This window comes from Opisthorchis viverrini (assembly GCF_000715545.1).
Source record: "Opisthorchis viverrini unplaced genomic scaffold opera_v5_466, whole genome shotgun sequence".
In the NCBI taxonomy this organism is placed as follows: Eukaryota; Metazoa; Platyhelminthes; class Trematoda; order Opisthorchiida; family Opisthorchiidae; genus Opisthorchis; species Opisthorchis viverrini.
This window is the reverse complement of record NW_008752130.1, coordinates 174648-196945: the sequence shown is the minus strand read 5'-3', so window position 1 is coordinate 196945 and position 22298 is coordinate 174648. Positions and strand designations below refer to the sequence as shown.

General features: G+C 42.3%; 2 protein-coding genes across 2 annotated transcripts in view; one reads left to right on the top strand and one right to left on the bottom strand.

Moving 5' to 3' along the window:
* Positions 1 to 22298, top strand: part of T265_11275 (hypothetical protein) — a gene marked incomplete at both ends in the record, with an annotated part of 139357 nt that overhangs the window by 55970 nt on the left and 61089 nt on the right. The window contains one exon of the mRNA XM_009177887.1: positions 2906 to 3034. Coding sequence (XP_009176151.1) covers positions 2906 to 3034 — 129 coding nt within the window. The remainder of the gene's footprint in view (positions 1 to 2905; positions 3035 to 22298) is intronic.
* The window catches only part of T265_11274 (hypothetical protein), a gene marked incomplete at both ends in the record, with an annotated part of 78322 nt that overhangs the window by 18960 nt on the left and 37064 nt on the right, over positions 1 to 22298 (bottom strand). Inside the window, one exon of the mRNA XM_009177888.1 lies at positions 21660 to 21848. Coding sequence (XP_009176152.1) covers positions 21660 to 21839 — 180 coding nt within the window. The remainder of the gene's footprint in view (positions 1 to 21659; positions 21849 to 22298) is intronic.

Here is a 22298-nt window from a genome sequence, read left to right as displayed (position 1 = left end):
AGTGTTGTATCCCAGAGGGTACCAAGCTGAGGGTCTCCACACACACACACACTGTTACTTTCAGATTACCAGTTGATAAATAAAGAAGGACAGTAAGATTTCCGAACGAATTATGCAATATACTCGTGAGAGTTTGTTTAACAACTGAACTTAGTCACATTTGAACCCTAAGTGATCTGCACACAGGCCGCCTCATGTTTCAGTTGGCACGATATTCGAGATATCGCAGTATATTTTCATAAAGGAAACTACTCACAAGGTTGCTGAAAACTCTTCGACAGCCCACGACTGCGCCTACCTGATGAGCCCGAAGAAGGGCAAAACCGGTCGTGGGCTGTCGAGTTTTCAGTAGCCGTGTTAGTAGTTTCCTAATTGATCTTCTTTGTGTTTCAAGAAATGCATTTATTGGCATAGTGAAAAGTGGCGAAATCTCGCCAATGTGACGCAAAAATCATGGCACTGACGACAGTCGGTAACAAATGTTTGTTTCTCTTTCGTACACATGATGAAAAACGTGTGAGGAGTAACAGCTTGGAATCGCACCATATGTTTTAGAAATTAACCACCTGTTTGGTTGTGCTGTCTGCATGGGACACAAAACTTAGGTGGTTTCCAGTGAAAAATGCATCGCAAACTGATATCTAAAGCGCTGATTTCGGTGCTGATGAATAGGACGGAGTAAGTGCTGAACGTTTTAGTTATCATCCTCCTGAATACTCAGCTTAATTTCTTCCAAGATCTACGCAGATCTAGTGGTCTCGTAGCGCATCAGCCTTCGGACGATTTGCAAGAATTTGTGAGCAGGACTCACGCGAACCCCTTCCGTTCCCCAAGAGAGATTCATGAGACAACCACCAATAATGATTTCTAACAAGGATGAAAGAGTTAAGTAGTGCTTCTTGGATTTCACTCTTACTGTAGACAGTTGTCATTCTTTATACCAAGCTGTGCAACCTAATATGTTTGTTAACTGGTTTCACAATGTGGCTGTTTTAATGATCTTGGTTAAAAATCTGCCGTTTAGAGCCAAAGCTCTCAGTCTTTTCTCCATGTTTAGTTGGAAGAGGTCAGCTCGTGTACCTGTATCAGTTAACACAAAGGTTCGCGGTTAGAATCCACATCACTACGTCATGTTAATCATGTTAATCAGTAGCGCTTAGGCCAAAAATAGCTGTTCTGATCATGTAGATGGTGGACCTTGGAGTTCAACCGAGGAGGTAAAACGAAATCTCATTGCTTACCTTGCGTGATTTCTTTCATGAGAACCTACTAGAACCTCCTCAGGCAAATGACCATTATCACTAGAGAGGGAAAAATATTGGGAAGTAGGAAATAGCAGAAGGCTAGTTGTGTATGTGAGATATGCCAAATCGGGTCCGAACCGATCATTTCGACACATTTGTAGAAATCAGCGCATAACGGACTCTTCTGATGTGTCCCAGTAACCGCAGTTCAGAACTTCACGCCAACCGACTAGACAAGATTGCATCCAATTTATGTTATGGATTTTAGTTAAAGCATCCGGCAGAAAAAAGCGTCAGATCCACTTACGAACCAAACACCTATCACCTTGTTCAGGTCATTGTGGAGTGGTTCGCATTCATGATCTCAAGGAATTGCAGAAGTGCAGCTTTGCATCACTACATGTGACTTGTGAAGCATGCGCATCGGCTACCACAGATTCCTTTTATTTTACAGGAACTCCTTTATTTCTAGTTTTACTTCCTGCTTTTTTAGGTTGTCTGCAAAAATGGCGTTTGATCCAAAACTATTCACTGTCTAGAAGAATGAAATACCTCGCCCAATTAACTTAGACAGAATACCACCGATCTTAGATACCTGGAAAAAAGTCAATCTGTCAAATTAGAAGTTTACAGTACAAAGTCGAAACTTGGAAGTTTTAGCACTACGGCGTTATCCGAAAATCCGACGCCTTGGTTAGTTTCCTGAAAGCTGTCCTCAGATGGCGTACTTGACTTTCAAGTTCACTTGTGGTGCCAGCAAGCACAGGGCAGACTACCACGTGATTCAGCGTAGTTCACTAGCATGATGACCGATCAAACCAGATACTGGTGTGAACCGGATACATATTCACGTAGTTTTTTGGTGCATACCTAGTCTGCCGTTTTATGGCCAAACTCTGTAAAGGATGATATTACTGGAAGGGCTTGTGTAACTGCATACTGTCTAGACAAAAGGACCACAGCCTGTGGTCTTTGTCAATAGTCGATGCCCATTTCAGATTTTGATAGTGCTTGCAGTCGGACGACTTCAAACTTAAAGAGCGACTTAGTTAATTTACAATTTGTGATTTGGTTCACATGCAAATACCAAGTAACTATCCAGTTGACTGCACCTATGGGCTGCAGCTAACTCTACTATAGATACAGCTAACTCCGTGTCCCACAGAATACTATTTACCGTAGTTCCAGAGTGGCCCTTTCTTATTGGTCTATTGATGCTTGCTGAACTCTTCGTAGGTTTGCTCGGAGCCCGCTCTGTAGATAGAATGACTAAATGATGAGCGTCTACAGCAGGGGCCGCGAGTAAAGTGAATGGGGAAGAATCCATCCAGCAGGGTAAATGGGCAGGCCAAATTTTAACTAAAAGTTACTCCAAGGAGCCAGATGAGGCAATCGAAAGCGATAAAAAAACATTATTCTAAAAGAAGTTCAAGAGGTCACGTGAACTCCTCCACCCTACTAGCTGAAACTATAATTTTCAGGGGGTCCTTTCCAGTAGTTCGCCGCCCGGATACAAAGGAAATGCTGCGTTTAGTTATCTTGACTACTTTTTTTTACTGAGTTTTAATTCCATATTTGAGGGGTAGACAATCCAGTTAGCTTTATGGAGGTTTACTTTGTGGCTAAATAAAGCCTTCTGCTATTTTTTCGTGTGTTATTAGCCGCCTCCTCCATCAGAACGACAGGCTTATTTCTTCAAGTTTTGCTTCACAAGTGTACTCTCAGAGACTGAAAAGCCATCTGATAAACCGTTGCTGAATGCACCGCAGCATTTATGTATACTTTACTCGGTAAGGGATCCAGGCCTGTATTTAACTCAGGAAGGAACCTGGAATCGGCCTTTTGGGGTGAACGGAAATGCCAGAGGTATTGGTGGGATAACTATACATTCCAGATAGCACAATGCCCCGTTGGCAGTTGTAGACACCAGCTGACTCCAGTGTAAGGGATAGAAATCATGTGTGCCTTGGACCCTAAGAATCTTGATTTTTGAGGCCTTGGGGATGGATACAGGGTTGTTTACCTAGCCTGGCGCTGTTGGTACATGAGTTCCTTTAAAAAAAATGTACACACAAGCTATTCTTGAGAGAAGCCATAAACCTTGTCGAATAACCAAAATGTTGAGCTTGAATCAATAGCTACACGTTCTCGTAAAGACTAGGGAATTCAGTGTGCGTAACAGCGTGTTGATATTGAGAGGAAACTGACTAGTTTGTCAGATGCAATCCAGAAATATTCACACTATCGAGCAGTTTTCAGCAACCTTACATAGTGATCCTCTATCAAAGATAGCACTTATTACACTTAAGGAGTCTAACCCCAGAAAACCCTAGATAACCTGCTCTGCGTGATGGCCTTCGTCTTAGCGAAGGGATTTAGCCGCCCCACCCCACCAAACACAAATTCGGCCCACAAAACAAGTTATGAAACATGTACCTAAATATAGAAACCAAGACACTACTCTGTGAAATCGATTCGCAACTAAAACTTGACAGCTGCTGCTGTTATCCTTTAACTAAAACGACTTTAATCTATAAATATCGAGTCGGATGAATGGGCCCGAGGTTGACCAAACACATAAACCATTTGGTGTCAAAGTCATTCTATAACTTTCAGTCACAGACAGCGAGATGATTTATCTCACTGGAGAATCAGAAAACTAAAAAGACTATCGTCAGAGATATGAAGAACTGCTCCATCGGAGGGAGCGTTTTCGTCTAAGAAGACAGCTGGTGTGTGTGGCCGCTTCATTGGTGGTTTGACAATTCAATAATCAACTACCGGCAGAGAAATATTAGAGTATTCACATGCACACAAAGTCTGGCAAAAGTCCATTCGTCATTAGGCCAATAAATTCCAACACAAATAAATGAGCTAATACGAATTCGCGATTTTTCGTTGCAAATCTGGCGAGATTTGTGGGACGAATTCCAAAAAGACGTCGCCAAATTTCTTCACCAACCCAGTGTGTGAGAGTACGGGGACGTCTCGCACGGGAAAACGCTACTGTCGTAACACGCACACACAAGTGTGATCAATCATTGCGATTATTGGTAATTTTTGACCAGCGACTAATTGAAACTGAACGAATTGTGGGCCGAAACTTATCTAGTCGTCCACACCGCAGTCTTTTATTGACAAATCCCGATCAACTTTTACGGGCTGTGCTTATCAATCGTAAATCGTTTTTTACAACCAACTAGAGAAAATCAGAGGAGTGTTTGTTCGTTTCGGAACTTCATTCCGTTTGATATGATCATTGTACGTCGCCGACAAAGAACGTGCAAGCTGGATAGCAAAATGTAATAGAACATGTTTCATCTTGAATGTTAATAAATTTTCCGTTTGCTGCGGCACACGGTTAATAATTCAGGAGGTTTACCGACCATGTCCTTAATTAACAATGTGAACGAAGGCAGAATACTCGGTTAGGTATAGTTCCAGGACATGTTCCGTAAGGTGGTGATACGGGGAAACTCACGACTGATGTTGATGTGCCAGACCAATAGTCATCAGGAAGCAAAAGTTCCGATCAGGACACCGTAATACTCTTAGCCTCACCAAGTGATTTACTTACCAAGCATCCGTGGCGAATTTGAATGCTGACTATGGCTTAAGATAAGGCTCTGATTGTGTAACCTGGTAATGTCGGCTGCTGGCTAGGAGTTCCACTGATACACAGCTACTGTGGAGGAATTAGCGGATAACGTATACGATGTTAGAAACTGGATACTAGAAACTGGAATTCAAGAGATGTGGGGACACGACAGGGAGTCCTCTGGAGAAGTGAGAAATTCACTGTGGGCCGGTTGGTTGGCACCTCTTATCATCATCATCATCATCTCATCATCATCTCATCATCATCATCATCATCATCATCATCATCATCATCATCATCATCATCATCATCATCATCATCATCATCATCATCATCCTCAGCATGACATCACTGTTCAACACTGCACCTCTGGGAGGCATCATATTCAAGGTTTTCACGAAAGTTTGCCAAACAAAGTTCTCCACGTTGTGCGAATGCTCCTTAGGGCTATCCCTTCCAAAACTTAGAGCTGGAAACTACATGTGTAATCTCCATCAAGGAGGCAAGGTAAAACATGCGGAAGCTTCCCATGCCAGATTTTGTCAAACAAAACCTTCTTTAAAGAAAAAGCTTGCTGTTTCACAACGTGGCGGATCCACTTTCCAAGAGGAGGTAACGTAACACTCATCTACGTACACTCATTTACATATCAATACGGGTTTCATGAGAGACAACCGAAACTCTCGCTTATGATATTTCTCAGCTGAATGTGCTGCCCAAATGCAACCTCATATCTTAGCTGGCATGACATTTGAGATATCTCAGGATAGTTTCATAAGGGAAACTACTCATAAGGTTTTTGAAAACTTTTCGACAGCCCATGACCGCTTTTGCCCTTCTTGGGGCTCATCATATAGGCCCCAAGCTTCCTTCAAACTTATGTGCTACTTGAACCCATTTAGCAAACCAATACCCAAAACGAGAGATTCAGTTAAATATGTCATAAAAAACCAGCTGATCTGCACATGAGTGTATCTGTCTAGATCTGTTCAAATTGGGTTCAAGTCGAACATAATGTTGATGGAAACTCGGAGACTGTGCCTGCTCGATTAGCCCAAAGAAGGACAAAGCCCGTTTCAGTCCGTAGGTTGACATAAGACAACGTCCTCAGTTGGAAGACCTAACGGCTGCAGTAAAACCCACCGGTCAATGGATATGCACTGCTGACGAGCTCTAACAAGGGCGAAACTCGAGTTCATTGTTCCCCCCATTTGGTGTGGATTCACGTCAATAATTGCGCCGGGACAGGAGGACGACTGTTCAAAACGAGGGTGATGTAAAACTGAACAATACACCTCCTGCAATCATAGGGAACTCCAAAAATGTTTTAAGGAAGGAAAACATTTACTCTTTCAGACTTTTTCCCTACCGGATTCTTCCTTACAAAGAACAGTTAAACAAGAAAAAATTTCTGGTCTTTTTACGTTTATAGAAAAATCTTTTTTTCACTAGTAATGCAAAGTTGCTGATCGATGTTTCACCTTTCTACGAAAAAGGGAAAACTTCGCAACGCGTTACTGTAGGTCATTTTTTGTTTTATCAAAGTTTCAGGTGATTTTCTGATTGTTCCTTGGACCAGTGTGAAAGCATTTGAAGCAAGCGAACAGTTATTCCCCGTGGGAGCGCCTACGCATTCACGGATTCTACTCTCTTACCGGACTACCGGTTCAAGAGGGATCGGAGGTTGGAATAATTGCTTTCGGATAACTAGTGGAAGGCCTTATAGCGGGGCGTGAGCGAAGAACATTTTTGCTGAACTGTTCTGATACGAGAATGCTAGAGGACTATTCTCCTCAAGACCAACAGGCGCGAGAATGCCCAAGACTAAGGAGATAAGCCCTGGTTTCTAAAAAATAACATACTCGTCGTTTTTCTGCTCTTGTGTGTCTACATTCTGTGTGTTTTGATTCGTCTTCTTCAGTTGGACACGATTACTGCGGGCTCAAGGACTGAGATTATGCAATCAGCTGAAGATCCCAAAATATTGCGGTATCATTTAGCGGATAATTTCGCTGATGACATAATTCCCACAGTTTAACGACTGAGTTTGACGTCAGTTACATTATTCAAGGTTGAAAGTGCGTGTGTAAACCCTGTGTATATTACGCCGTTGAATGACAAAATGCCAGGAAAAAAGCTGCCAGTTATTCGTGTTGCATATCGGTCGCCTGCTGTCAAACGATGAGCTTTTCGTACTTCCAACTAAGAGGTCGCGGGTTCAAAACTTCTTGGAGTTTCGTGAGACAAACTCTAGTGATGAATACCAGTAAAGATGAAACAGCTGTACAATACCAGTTGGGGCTCTTTAGCATAGACTGGCTTCAGTTAGAGGACCAGAGTTCTGTGGAAAGGTATTTCCGTCTAACGACGTGTAATGACAGAAAGTTTTCATACAAATCAATTGTTTGGTTCCTTGGTACTTCATTTACACACAAAATTTAAATGGGAGTTCTTGACGACCTATGGTTAGGTTGGCCATTCTCCCAAGTTGGTTTCACACTACTCCTTTTTTATGAAAACACTGTCTAGAAAAACTTAGACTCAATATTGTCTAATTAGAGGTTAGGCCCAGAGCAAAGCAACAAGTCTACAGAATTAATTAATTTTTACTTTTATCTATTTATTTTATTTATTTATTATTTCATTAATCAATTTTATTAATTGATTTTCTGACCAAGAGGTTCTCAGCAAATACATTAAGCAAACTAAATTGTTTTCAATTATTTTCCACAAGTTTAAACCGCTTCATTGATTAGCACACTTCTAAATGAGAGAAGGTGATAGTTGCTGAGCCGCAGTACTGCGTACAAAAACCACAACCACAGGCTTTTCCTTTTTTAGTCTGAGACATTCATTTTATGGTAAGATAACAATATATCAAACAAAAAACCAAAGGTCAGTTAGTTAAAAATATCTTTCTGCTGGTAGTCTGAACCGGAGTGTTTTGTGTGAAACTAATTAACCGTGACATCAGAATGATATCTGCAGCTATCGCACTGATCTTTCAAAATGCGTTCTGTCGTTTTCTCGGGTAATTTAAGGTCCAACTGCGTGCGGTGACTTCTCCTTCAGGCGCGTAGTCTGTCGTTGTGATAATTATTTGGCAAATTGGAAGTCATTGCATGGAGTTTGAATAAAACACTGGTAGACCATCAACTCAAGCTTGTGGCGGCATATTCCTGCACTAGCCACTGTCTATGTTCACATGAACTCTATCAACCATAGCTTGTTATGTGTTGTGCTTAATAACTGCCATGTCATGCGCGATGGCAAACATTCGAAAACTCTTTCCTTCCGGATACATAAACCACATACGTGACCAAAAATTCAATGAAACTATCGATAATCTCGGTAAAGATTAACCAAATGATGGAAGGTGAACACTACCAATGACTTCATATGTCTTTAAGCGTTTGGGTGAAGTGGAACCTGGTCCGTTTCATCGTAGACGATTACTGAAATGATGCTAAGAGGGGGATAAAACTCAGTTATTAGTGAGCTGGTCGCTTTGCTGTTGCCTACCCAACTTCCTGAGTATCTTGTTGTTCCCCCTCGGGACTAGTTAGTACTCTGGAATTCCCGTAGTGCCACAGCAAAACAGGGGAATAGAAATAACACGAACTGTTTGCTCTTGGAGGACCACCCCTGACACAAGTCCGTGTGTTTAAATCAAACTGTTCTCCTGCATACTGAAGCTAACCTTATACAAATAGAGCAAAATAGATATCGCTTACGGTAAATCCATTGTCATTCCTGGATAGGTTTATTCTAGGAGCTTTATGGATGCTAAACGATTTACCAACCAGCTACCGCGAACGGATGCCTACGAATCACAGTTTGTCAAAAAGACTGACTAGAGGCGGATTTCACAGAATGTTCAGGTCCCAGAAATTCATATATACTGACGGCACCCAAGTATACAACTTGCCGTGTGAAAGTCCTGGTGAAATGTTAGCCTAAATTAAGACTAGTCTGTGTGTGAACATCTGTCAAGTCATATGCTGAGACTAACAGAGCAAGCTTGCAAGAACCAGTGCACTTAACTCGGTGTGGCATGCTAACTAGACCAGAATAAACAGACGATAATACTTTTATGCCATACTGGAGTGCAGGTGATCATTGTTGGCAAGAATGCTAGGTTATTGAGTGGGCTGTGCTGTGCCGTCAAGATAGGATGCAGTACCGTGAACGACAATGGACAAAGGATAACCAACATGAATGTCATTCCACTAGACCAGATGGAAGATGGATGCTGCGACAAGTTAACATTTATTTCACTTGGTTGTTGGTATGTTCGCCCAGCTTGGCATTTGGATTACAAACGTTTCATCATCAATCGAGGTGACGTCGCCGTTAACCCTGACGATGTCAGCTCGATTGATGATGAAACGTTTACAATCCAACTGCCAAGCTCGGCGAACAGACCAACAACGAAGAAGCGCACCCGAGCTATCTATATTTCACAACATTGTCAAGTACTTTACTATCCTCAACTGTGAGCACAATACAGTAAAGACTTGGAATAGTGTGTTGAGGAAACAATTGGTGATTAGTCACTCGGCCAGTACGACGGTAACCATACGTTAGGCTTTAGGAGTTTTTGTGGACACAAACAAGGTTGCTAGGACGTTGAAATCTTGAATTCTATATTGTGTAACTAAATTCTGTTGTCAGATCAGTCGCCAACAGAGGTCAACCATTAGTCATCAAACTAACCCAAGCTGCAAGATTGGCATAATGCTGCTGGTCAGGTCCACCTTGCGTGCACAAATCTCGTGGGGCGATCTATACGGCTTCGAACTCACTGAGCACGTGACTCATAGAAATCAACAATTAACTCACCAGTGTACCTAAAGAACAGTTCAGTAATTTTCCTGCTGCAGTATTGATGGTGGGTTGCCAAAGAGTTCCTACCGACTTTACAAGTAGTTTTTTTTTTCAAGAGTCCCATCAGGAACAAAGTGAATTGCCCAAGCCGTGGAAAACCAGTTCCCAATATAGTTGTTGAATAAGTATAACTTTAAGCGTAATATGACTAATGTAGTTCTGTTCTATCACTGAGCTTTTATATGGCACTGCCTACTCATAAACGTCAGAAGGTTGCGTCATCTGTGGGGAGAAACATATGTGGCTAAATCAAATCGAAACAGGGCATGTGATGTCAATTGGTCACGATGGGACAGAAGGTGATCCTTCAATTGCACCAATACTGATTGTAAGGTCTTTCCATTATGGAATGCTGCTCTAATGTTAGCCGTATTCACTAACCTGCCAATGACTTCAGATATGTCTGGTTTGTGTAGGATGACTGCTATCCCGACCCACTCCTAGTGTTGGGACAAAGACCCATCTTACTTGCCGCTTAATTAATTCCACTGGGTATCCGCTGTCTTGAATTCGCTTTCTTACCTCAAGTTGAGCTGCTGGAACCATACTAGCATACACAGCCTCTGGATATGCTGGTGAGTGCCATACCCTGCGGGTTTCCAGTCATTCTTTCTGTTTTCCACCACTCTTATGTGTCATGCACTCAAGGAAGGGCGGTATACCCAGTGTGTGGGTCCCAAGTGAGGGTCTCAAGTGTTAAGGGATTGAAAGAATTCGTTAAGTTTATGGAGCTTTATCAGAGAGTTCGTTTTAGATGTCAGTGAACAAAATCCTCAAATATATACTCCCACCCCCGATAATGGGAATAGAGTTTATCCACTTCAATTTATGAACAATTTGGAATTCACTTGATGATTTGTCATCTATTCATGATATAGAAATTCGAACACAAGGTAAACATGTCCAAAGATTGATGGTAAAGTAGCTAAACCATCGTATACAGAACTCCAGTTACTGATCTAGTCTGATCACAGGTAGTATCGACATAATCCGGATCGAATTTGCCTCAGTTTTTGGCACACCCACTCAAATGAACAAGTACCTGATTGGGCCAAACAGCTGATGCTCGCTCTGATTTCCCAACTGACATAGTGGTTCGAAACAACACGTAGATCTTGCAAGGTTGGGTTTCTTGTGAAGAAAAACAAAGCATTCTGTATTTATTGAACTGAAAAACTAAACCTGAGAGCTGTTTAGAAAGGCGGTGCGAAAAATAACGAAATTGTCGATGGTAATCATGTACAATGTGAACCCCACAGAAGCGAATGGAATGGGTTTTGTAATCGGATTTGAGAAGAATCCATCTTCGTCCCGATTGCGTTTACCACTTGCATGGACTAGCTCTTCTATTCTCACTCTGTTGCTGAGTTTTTTAGATTATACCTTAGTCAAGCGCTCAGAGTGCTGACATCTTGCGAAAGTACAAACACTCCATGATGTGTCACAATATTCTGATACAAAACAAAACAGTATTGAGATGTGATAAGAAATTTAGTGCAATGTATCTTCAAGTAAAACCTGAAAGCTACGGGATATTGAGCTCTCTGCCCAGATAAAACCAGTATTCAGCTGGTTTTTATACGGTTAGCGAAATATACTTATTTGCAAGCAAATTTGGTTTTGTGAGAGAATCACCTGGAACCCAGCTGAAACCCTCGTTTATGATATTCCTACCTAATGAGCTCCAAGAAGTGCGGAACTGGTTGTGGGCTGTCGAAGAATTTTCAGCAACATTGTGAGTAGTGTTTCACGTCTATACATGGTTTTATGGACTTTATGAGTTGTACTGGAATATACTCTCAAATTTTACATTTTATTTCAACTGAGACATAAGACTGCCTTTGTGCACCACGTTTACTTGAGGAAATCACAAGCAGGAGATTTAGCTGGAATCCATTCGAGTCTCCCGTCAACACAAAATTTATTCGCAAATAAGTTTGTCGCTACATACGCACAAATTGCTGCTAAAGTGAGAAATCAGCTTGACAAACGTTCGAGAACTGGGCCCGTGTGATCAGCTCCCACTAAGTAATTAGAAACCAAAAGCAGCCTGTCCAGAGTCTCCGTCGACCTTGTGGGCTGTACTGATTCATCTTTAGGTTTGTCTTGTGCCCCTTTGAAATTCGTACAGGGCGTTCCAAGAAATGTTTGAGACGTCTTCTGAACAACACCAGGACTATTGAGAATGAATAAGATGCGCAGGCAAGGTTCGATTCATCAGCTGGTCCCGCCTGATTGGTAATGGTTGGACGTAGAATAGCAGCCAAGGCTTGCCCAGCCAGAGTCACTTTATTAAAAAGTTTTGAAAACTTTCGCATGCTATACTTCGTTACAGTTTTGCTTTGAAATGGTTCATTGTTACTAACGCTGAGCAGAATGAACAGACTTCAAAGGCCGCGACGAGCATCACATGAGCGGCACTGCTTGGTCATGGGTAAATGGCTTCGCAAACACACCTGACTAGACATGCACATGGTTTACACAGCAGTTCTATTCACTCAGTCAAACGTACCTGAGAGGTTTGATAGTCCACGATGAATTTTGTCACTGTTGTGAAATACCGGGGAAGTCGAATTTTAAACATCGAACTCCATCGAAAACCAATGTTTTCGTCATTTAGAAATTTTGCGAATCTGGTCCAATCCCATGTTTCAGTTGATACGATATTCAAGATATCGCGATACATGTATATTGCATGTATTGCACTAATCAGAGACGAGAAATCCGATTGGGTTCCAGGTGATTCTCCCGCAAAACCAAATCAGTCAACAAACAAGTGGATTTAGCAAATTTCATGCAATTTTCAGTTCAATTAGAAACTCGGGGACTGCTCCTACCTGACAAGTCCCAAGAAGGGCGAAACCAATCGTGTGCAGCCAGCAACCTTATGAGTAGTATATTTGCTCCCCTCGATTATCATGCCCTGTGTCGCCTAGGTCACAGGTTCCAGAGGACGCATTGGAAATATGGTGAGTTGGTCCAAACTCAAACAGAAGCTGTCCACATGTCGGTTTGTCGAAAGTGGGTTCGAACCAAGAATCTTGCCGTCAGAATCATCCTGTTCACGGCTGCCGTGATTTCAAAATTATCGATCAAATTTAAAGCCAAGCTGTTAGTAAAGCGAATTCATCTGCAGGTTGCACCGATTTTAACGACAGCTTCAGCTGAAGTCATTGGTTTTGATATCCTTCGGTTGTTGTCTCACATGGTGACTAGATGTGTACAGACTCTGCCAAAATTAGCGAGCAGACCAAACTGCCATCTGACGAGCAGTCACAACCGACAGGTCATGCCTAAGCAAGAAGCAGTCTGTTTACACTGGGCATCCTAATGGACAATGGCTAGGCGTGATTTGGTTGACGCTAAAGTTGTTTAGTGCACGGTATGTGAAACAGCAATTCCTAACCACCTGAGTAGCCTGAAGGCCAGTACCTTCCAAGCCTAGTTTTGTGTAAACGGGGAATAAGAAAAGAGTCCTTGTAAATGAAATTAGAGTTCTTTCAAAACAGTGGGCTAATGTTGCCGAATGAGTTTCTCTTTCTCATCAGCTCAGGCACCATGTACATGTCGAACTCCCTGGTTAAGTAGAAATTTCAGCGAGTGATCTACAGGCCGGTTGCAATAGGAATCGGTAAGACCTATTTACCCCAGAGCCCTACTTTCAGTATTTGGTGTTTTGGTAACAGTATTCAGTAGCCCTCGCTAGACGTAGTTACTTGCTAAGGTCTACCGGTTTTCACACTCACCAATAACTCGAGCAGTCGCACAACTGTTTTGCCCATATGATCTTTTCTACTCTAAACTCTCTAATCACATAGGTTCGGCACTACTAGAACACCAAAGTCATTTTTCCCACAAACTTTGAAAATAAGATGCTTTTTGTTTCCGAATTCGTGTTTATTAGCGTGGTATTGGATTGGCTGATCTCCAGCCTTTGTTGGGGAGAAACCATCAGTTTATCAACCGTACTTCTGTTTTGCTGTTGCCACCTATAGGAACGCTGGTCACTCAAGTTGTGCTTAGAGTATTGTTTGTCCGAAGTTCCCAGGCTCATCAGGCCATGAACTCGTCCTTGAAAACTCGGGTGATTTCCCCGTTGTGGGCTAAACTGGACGACGCTTACCAGTTGAGTGGAGATGTTTGTTGACTGTACACGTGACCACGCAATCGCGTTATGATCAGCCATCAGATAGGAACCAGACTAGCACGTTACGATGGCACCATCGATGCGATGAGCTGTTCATTCACTGCACGGCCTGACTAACTGTAATAATTCTGCTCAAACCATCAATCCATTGACTCTGAACTTATGGAACATCCAGCAATCGACAGTTTTGAAACATCCAGTGACGTAGTACTACACCAATAAAGCTTGTAGAGTTAAGCCAACGCTACTTTGAAACGATAAGTATTGTTGCGCATTTTTAGCGAAAAACGGTTCTCACCGCTTAATTATTCTCTCTTCTACTGACGATGATACAAGAGAAAACGTGCCATCACTTATTGCAGTAACATCTGACACATTGTCTAATATATGTGATAACTGATTATGTGAATCATAATCTCATCATGTGTTGGAGTATTGATGGCTTGAGTGCATTTATCGGTAGTTGATCAGGTGGCTGTTGATCTGTTCGCTGAGCTTGGATGCTGATTTGCGGACGTTTCGTAACCATTCAAAGAGACATTTTCAGTGCGCTGTTGGGTCGGAAGTCCCGGTCTTCGTGATTGCGTTCATATAGTTCACAAAGAGCAGCTTTGAGCTGTAATAAGATTGGCCACTGGTAATCATCGCACTCCGATTCTGGTTGGCCAGATCACAATTACTCCGATCATCAGTTAATTGGATCGGAATTTCCAGCTTTCACCAAAATAACGAGAGTCGAACTGGGAGAAGACCCGCAAATCAACCAACCAAGCTCATGAATACGAACCACTAGTTGGGTACGGGGCAATCACCACGTAAAATAAAAGGTACACCACCAACCAATCAAACAACCGACCACGAAGCAGTACGGATCACGAACGGACCAACCGGAAGAGAGGATAATGGATAGAGATTTCACCAGCAGCGAGGCCGTATAAAGCAGGAAATATAAACCACAACGCAACATAGCTTATGATCGGACCAACCAGAATTTAAATACAATGATTATCAAGAGCCAATCATGTAGCGTTAACCCCCTCCTTTCTCAATCGACCTGTAGGCAACAGCTTCGTGGCAAGTTACATACTGAACAGTGAAGAGTTGAGAAATTAAGCAGAGTGATTAAAAACCTACTCTGTTTTAACTGCATTTAGTTTGTTAGTCCATTTGAGTTAAATTTACATTGTTGGACTTCATGTTTACGGGGTATCAAGGCTCTGTGCTGGCTTTCGCAGACAAAGGGTAAGACAGGTGACGTATTCCGTAAAATCTTTCAGTACATTCTATGGAAATCAAAAGTTTGGATGTAATTCTACAAAAATGGCTCAGTTAGGCATCCATTATCATCACTGTTTCACTGAAAACACTAGAAATTTTAAGGAAATCACAGGGTTTTTGAAAGTCTGTGTCGTATCTCTTTCAGTTCGAAAGTAGAGGTATGGTTTTTGACTCACACACTGTTGTAAGCCAGTCTGAACACAAAAGTTGGACGGGGACTGAAACATCATTGGCATTGCTTCAAATACGGCATAGTAAAAGAATGGTCGTATTTTTTGTTTGTAGGTGGACACTTGATGCAAGTCACTGATGTCAGCTGAGGACAAACCATTAGTTAATGTATTAATGACAGCAGACCTGTACGTGCAAGTCTGCATTCAGACGAAAGTTCTGCAGCACTTGACCGTACACATGTCAGCCATCTGCTGCAGCACGCGATGTGAGAGTCTATCCTCTGGTCACTTTGAAACGGTTTGATAAAAAGTCCTTAACGTGACAGAGTCTGTAACAAACCATTTAGGGCCACCAAGTTATCATCACGGGTCTGCGCAAAAACCTGTGAGCATTCAAACAATCAGCAGGTGAGCATACACCCGCAAAGTTGCCGGTCCAAGTGACACACAAGGAACAAGAAGCAACCTGAGCAAAAGTAAGTGAACGTGTATTAAGCTACGGTGCAAAGCTACGGTGAGGTCAGCTAGACCGAATGGACAAAAGACCGCCTACGTTTCGTATTGCGCGCCTACTGATGCATCCATTGTTCTAATAAAACAATGCGTCATGTCACTAACAAACGTATTCTATAGACAACACTCAGTTGTGCACGAAAAAACAACTTACCCGAAACATCTAACCAACATTAAAATAAACAGAAACAGGTGGGTTTCACTGAACAGATGTTGCCTTTTCTCACCCTATATTAAGTAGTAAAGGAGGGCGCTTGTAGCGTCAGCTGTCTGTCAAAACAACTTACACTGTGCGCATACTTATGCATACCCTCGCACTTTTCATCTAGAGGAGTATAAAGGAAACGGGTCGAATGTATCGACTCGAGGGGCCAGACAAGACGGGGCTATGTGATTTGGTCTCTGTCCAAGTGAAATCCAATCGCACTGGTAGCCGAACGGTTAAATGTTCAACCACTGGCTGGTAGGTCTTGGGATCGAAAATCTCTGAGTTTCGTGAGATGAGTACTAGTGATGATTTCCAATAAGGTTTAAGTCGTTGTACAGTGACTCTCAGATTTTCAGTACAGGCTGGCGTCACTGACAAAAGGAAAACCCAAGTGAGAATTTACATAACCTGCTCTGACATCATCGTTTATACCACAGTAAGGTCATAGTAGCCAGAAAGGCCCACGCAGATACCAACTTGATGAGGTATTTTTCCCCGTAGAAGGTAACGGAATCATTATTGGTCAAGCAAGTGTGAGTTGTAGTGAGTGGACCAAAGTTTGATGAACTTTTCAGGTAGTCGGTCTAAACTAATTAAAGATGACCGCGTCGAGTTTTCGGCTACTGCAAGGTTTTTTGCACTAAAAATGTAACAATCCTGTCCCTTATTTGGAAAAGTTAGCCGAAGCAATGAAGCGCGCTGCTATCCGACACCGCGAATCCATGACGCCACCGTTTGCGTTACTAACAAACTGGTGTAACGGTAATACTATTGATGGGGAGCCATGCGAGTAGTATGTGTTGTTCTTGGAATTTCGCTTTACATCTTTTGAAAAGGCGACATCTGTTGCGGAATTTGTGGAGTCGCTGTTTATTGAAAAGGCGACATCTGTCGTGGAATTTGTGGAGTCGCTTTGTTACAGTTGCTTGGATTTGAGCAATGAATGATTGAAGTCGGTGAGTATCTCGGAAAGCTCAAGGAAATGTGATGAGGAGAAGATAGATGTCCAGTTTTTGTAGATAAGATGCAAATGAGAGTTTTGCTTCCCTGCCCAATGGTTTGTAACCAGTCAGTTGGCATTTTCTAATAAATACCTCCACAGCGAACGCCTTCTTCCTTCCACTGATATGCGCAAGGTTTGTTTGTTGGTGCGAGAGGACCATAAAGTAAGACGGAAATTGTAGGATATGGCCTCTGTTGCTGGCGGAGGGAGACATGCGGTCACTCACCAAAACATTTCCACCAGTGTCTCCTCTCAGCCATAGTAAAGACAGCGCAAAATACAACAGAAGGCCATGTACCATGCTACTAAATTAAACTTCATTAATAATGTGCTTGAAACCGATTTTCACATCAGAAGTTCCACTCGAAACCCTGTGCTAGCAGCCGTTTAAATAACTAAGTCACACCGTCATTAGATAACTAAGCGACGCTACGTCATAACGATTAGGTATTCTAATTTCGCAGATTAGCAAAGATTTTTCGTATGCACACGAGCATCCCAAGCCTGAGTCATACAGCCTTCCGTCTTGTGGAAGCTGTGTTCTCTTCCTACGCAAGTTCGTCTTGTACTTAAATGGCATCGATTAGGGCGTCTTATTTCTGGTGCAGTATGTTCTCGTGTGATACAGGAATCTTTCCACCTAAGACCCAGGCGTATGAACAGCTTATGGTTAGCCTTCTCCAAGTCCAGTTTTGTACACACTGAGAATAGCAGCCACTAAATTAGATACATCATTCCTGAAAAATTAAGCATGGGCTTCAAGGTCATATCAAATTAAAACATGTGTATTTAATAGAAAGTACCAGGTTACAGAGATCATCTATCTTGATGACTGTTTTTTGGTTAGTTTCTCTACTGGTAACATGCTTGTTGAACATGAAAACGATGTCATTGTACAGATGATATTGAAGGATTTGGCAGTTGTCAGACAAGACAGAACGGCGTCAAGAGGATCAGTTAGATGATTACACGCTTTGTGCCAAGTACCCGCCGCGTGGGCCACTTTTTCTCCCGTCTGGTCACACGCTCGGATGGTTGCGGGCCTTCCAATGGCATCGAATGGCAGTTACGTGTAATAAGCTTGAACTAACGTGAGCAGCTAAGTACTGTTCCGTCACACAAGGTCATGTCCTCTATAGTCCTTGCTTCTCGCTATGAGACCGAAATCCTGAACCAGAGAACAGTGGTTCACACAGGCCTTAGTCAAGGTTACCCTTCTTATTCCTGGAGAAAAGAAATTAAAACTCCGATTTCACCGGATTTCACATAGAATTCCTCGATTATTAGAACGGCGAACCAAGGGATTGCCCAAGAAAATATGTTTGCAACGACCTTTTGGGTACAACAAATCTTTTCCAACCTCGGTAGTCCTTGTTCGAATTGACTTGGTACAGAAAGTTTAGGCCGCAGCGGACAACTTATAATAAAGTAGAATAAAATTTCCTCTGGTAAAACGGGGCCTATCGTTATTGTCCATTTAATCAAATGTTATCACGCTCTGTATAGCAACCAAACACAATGTACGTTTTCAAAATTAGCTGGCAATGAGCTGACGTATGTGTGCCATTAGGGAGGTACTGATAGCTGAATAGGACTTCGGTGTTTTAATCGATAGAGGTAGGGTCCACAGAAACCTTGAAACTAATGATCGAAAACGTTTCTGTGAAGGCTAATTAGCAATAGAGTAGGTCTTTCAACCCTCCGGATATCAAACAGTGCGGTTCTGTTATGTAGGAATTAGACGATTAGACGATTGATCCCCCAGCTAGCCATATCGGCCACAGATTATCTCCTGACTGTGAACGAACTGTGGAGATCGATTATGTGACCCGGAACGTTTTCAAAGAAACTCTGTCTAAGTTCTTTTGTCAGTGAACCCGGTTACCATTGTCGGGACAGAGTACAGCTTCACAGTGAATCGTGTAAACCATAGTAGTTATCATCTAGACTCATTCTGAGTGTATCATCCATTACGTTGACAATTGAAATTCTCCATTTGTAACCCCCGCCCCATTTTTGTGTTTAGTGCGTGTATATGAACTGACGTTTGTTTGTCCTTACCTCTTCACCCATTTGGCCTTAAGGTCATCCGGCCATATGTAGCTGACTTTGTGCACGTGTGACTGTCGCACGTGGGAGCCTGTTTGTTCGCTTGCTCTGTACTTCTGTAGTCCAAGTGGACCATTTGTTTTGGACGAGTATCTACTGTCGAGGTTTGTATAATCTATGAGTTTATCTTACACTACCGTACACTTACACTTACCGTATAGAAACCCAGCTCCGACTCTGTTTTGCCTTCCCGTTACACTGACTGAAAATATATGAAGGACATCTTACCGCCTAGCCAGAATAAGCAACGCTAGTTACCACAAGAAAGTAAACCACGTCAAAATGTGAGTAAGTACACGGGCACTCTTACTAAGCTGAATACAGTGAGAACAAATTAAGAAAAGTAGTGTAGAATGTTCAGCAAAAATTGTCAAACTTGTCCAAAATACAGTTAGAACTTGATGACACTTTGCATCCTCTAGGGAGACCCTCATTCGTGATTGAGGGATTAAGTGACTAGCTCCCGAAATTGGACTTCAATTTCATTGAAGCTACTGGGCGCTGGCACAAAAGTCTCTTGTAAACGGAAGGTAACTAAACATAAACCGCTTAATCTGGCCCGAGATAAGGAACTGCTCATGGGGTCAAATCATCATAGGAGATGATACCACCTTCATATGAGGTAAAGATGACCTTGACTCCGCCTGTACTGGATATCCCGACAGAACGGTTACGAAGAGCATTATGGGATACATGTAACTTGGAATGAATGATTCTATCAGCTCATTCTAGATATATGAATGCGAGTCTGTCTCGAATTAAGTTAAATTCCACCGGGCCGAGAACCTAGTGAAACTAAGTCGGTTTAAGTGTTTATTACTTTGATGTTTCGATTTTTTAGTCCGCCAAACTGATCAACTCCCTAGTGAATTCAGATAGATAACCTCCTTATGAATATCTGACTGTCAGAGGTTGCACTGAATGGATTTATCGATCGGCGGGGGATCTGTTTAAGGTGTATTTGCTGCAGATGAGCCATGAAGTGTGTCGCAGGTCAGCTGGGATTTTCACGGATCACTTACCCATATAGTGCATAGGACTGTCAGCGATTTATGAAAGCCACCTCAGGGAATAGCATTGAATTGCTGGACCACAACGGTCATTCATCCATCTCCATACGGTTATTAAGAATCCAGTCATTAAGAGTTTCTTTAAAGTTTGACGTTCCGCCCGTCTGGCGCCCGTTTGGCCACTCCAATTACAGAAGGAACAGATTTAAATTTACAGGAGCACGGTAGTCAGCAGAGCAGGCGGAGAACATTTTGATGAAAGTTGACCCTACTTTGATGAACCTGATAAAATCCCAGACCTATCACAGTTGGTCTATAGTACAAATAAGGGGTTTTACCATTTTATGACAGAATCGACGAGCTTGAATTTAAACTTCTATGCGCTCTTCACGTTTTTCATACATGATCTCCAGACCATTGTGTGAATTGCGAGTTATATAAGCATGTTAGGAATTTTTCGGGCGTCCTCCTGTAGGGAAAACGGCATCTATACCCAGAAACTAGTTCGTTTAGCGTGATTCCAGCGGATATCTCTCAGTTTTATTCATTTTGCTTGTGAATCCCTCTTGGATAAAGAGCCTTAAACCCGTTTTTGTTCTCTTTCCAGATGTCTGACGGCCCTTGATTGAAAATAATCCGTTCTCGCTTTCGAGTAGACATGCTATTTTTCTATTTATTCAGTGGATTTTTGGATCCATAGATTCCATTAAAAAAGTTTCCAGCTCTTACAGTCAGCCAGAAGAAGCAGTAGCAAACCGAAAGTTTTAGTAGTATGTAGCTGTGCGAAATTTAGGGACGCTAACTCGTCTCTGGCAAGTAAACCATGTGAAAATGTCAAGGGGGTGCTGATCACGGATAAGCAACCTTTGAGCCGCGTGGTATACACCCTCTCATTGCGAAGACATCCGGGCTTGGTTAAAAAGACACACAGACGAATTTATTGAAATCGACCGACTGGAATCTCAAAATGTCTCGAAAGATGTTAACTTAGAGTGTCCTGGGGAAGTATGCAACGATCTACTTCTCGAGCATGAGTTTAAATGTCTTTTGATTCATTTTTAGGTTTTTACTAACATATCATAAAATGTGTCCGGAGGTTTCAGGTTGAGCATTTCATTGGTCTCTAAATCGTAGACTGACAATATACTGCGTCCGGGCACACAAGTCTGGGTGAAAGAATCGGACAGCAAACGCTTCTGTTGTGCTCGCTGGTTGCCGTACCTAACTATTCTGAGTTGGTTTTTTCGCTTCACTGCTTGGTGTGGAGAAGAGCGGCTTCCAGAAAATGGTTGTGGGACTGATATCACTTACGCGGAAGTGCTTTTTCTCAGGCAAATAAGTATATAAGCACCGCGGAAGTAGATAAGTGGACATGTGTCACTCGTTCCGGCTATATCCTTTGAAATCAAAAATTAATTACTTAATTGCGTCATTAGGTAAGTGGGCCTTTCATAACAATAAAAACCATCAATTAGGCTTTTTGGTTTACCTTGGAGTCACATTTGATTTTCTCCTTGCACAGCTCACAAGTGTGGCTGAACAACTGTTCATAGCACGCAACACAATAGGGTTTCTCATCATTGAGGATGTAACGTTGACCAATCAGTGACAGATTGCATTGTGTACAGAGGAATTCCTCTCCGGGTTTGAGCACTACCTCCTCCGCCATGCCTGGTTGCTGAAAAGATGTTAGGACAAAAGTATTTGTTGATTAGGTTTGGAACAACTGATCAATTTTTGTCACCGCAAAGTGGAGTGGATTAGTTAACGGATTCGCCGCGAATCGGCGCTTATTTAGGGGATAGGAGAGAAATTGTACGCTTGCTATGCATAAAATTATAATTTTTTAGACGACGGATTGAATGCGATTCGAGTACAGACAAAATGGCGTCGAGTCAAAAACCTACTCGGTCTTCTAGCGCTGTGTCACCCGAGGATCAGTCCTATATTCTCAAGTGTGCATGAGGGGAAAACAGTTTAATTGAACGAAATTGCCTCCGAACGGAGATTAGAGTACTTTTTGTGGATGTCTGCTTTCTTCGGTATCATTCAGAAAGCGGACGAACAAAGTGCTTCTGGTATGAGGAGAGTTGAGGCCTTTAATTGCACTTTCTTCCTGCAAGTGAAG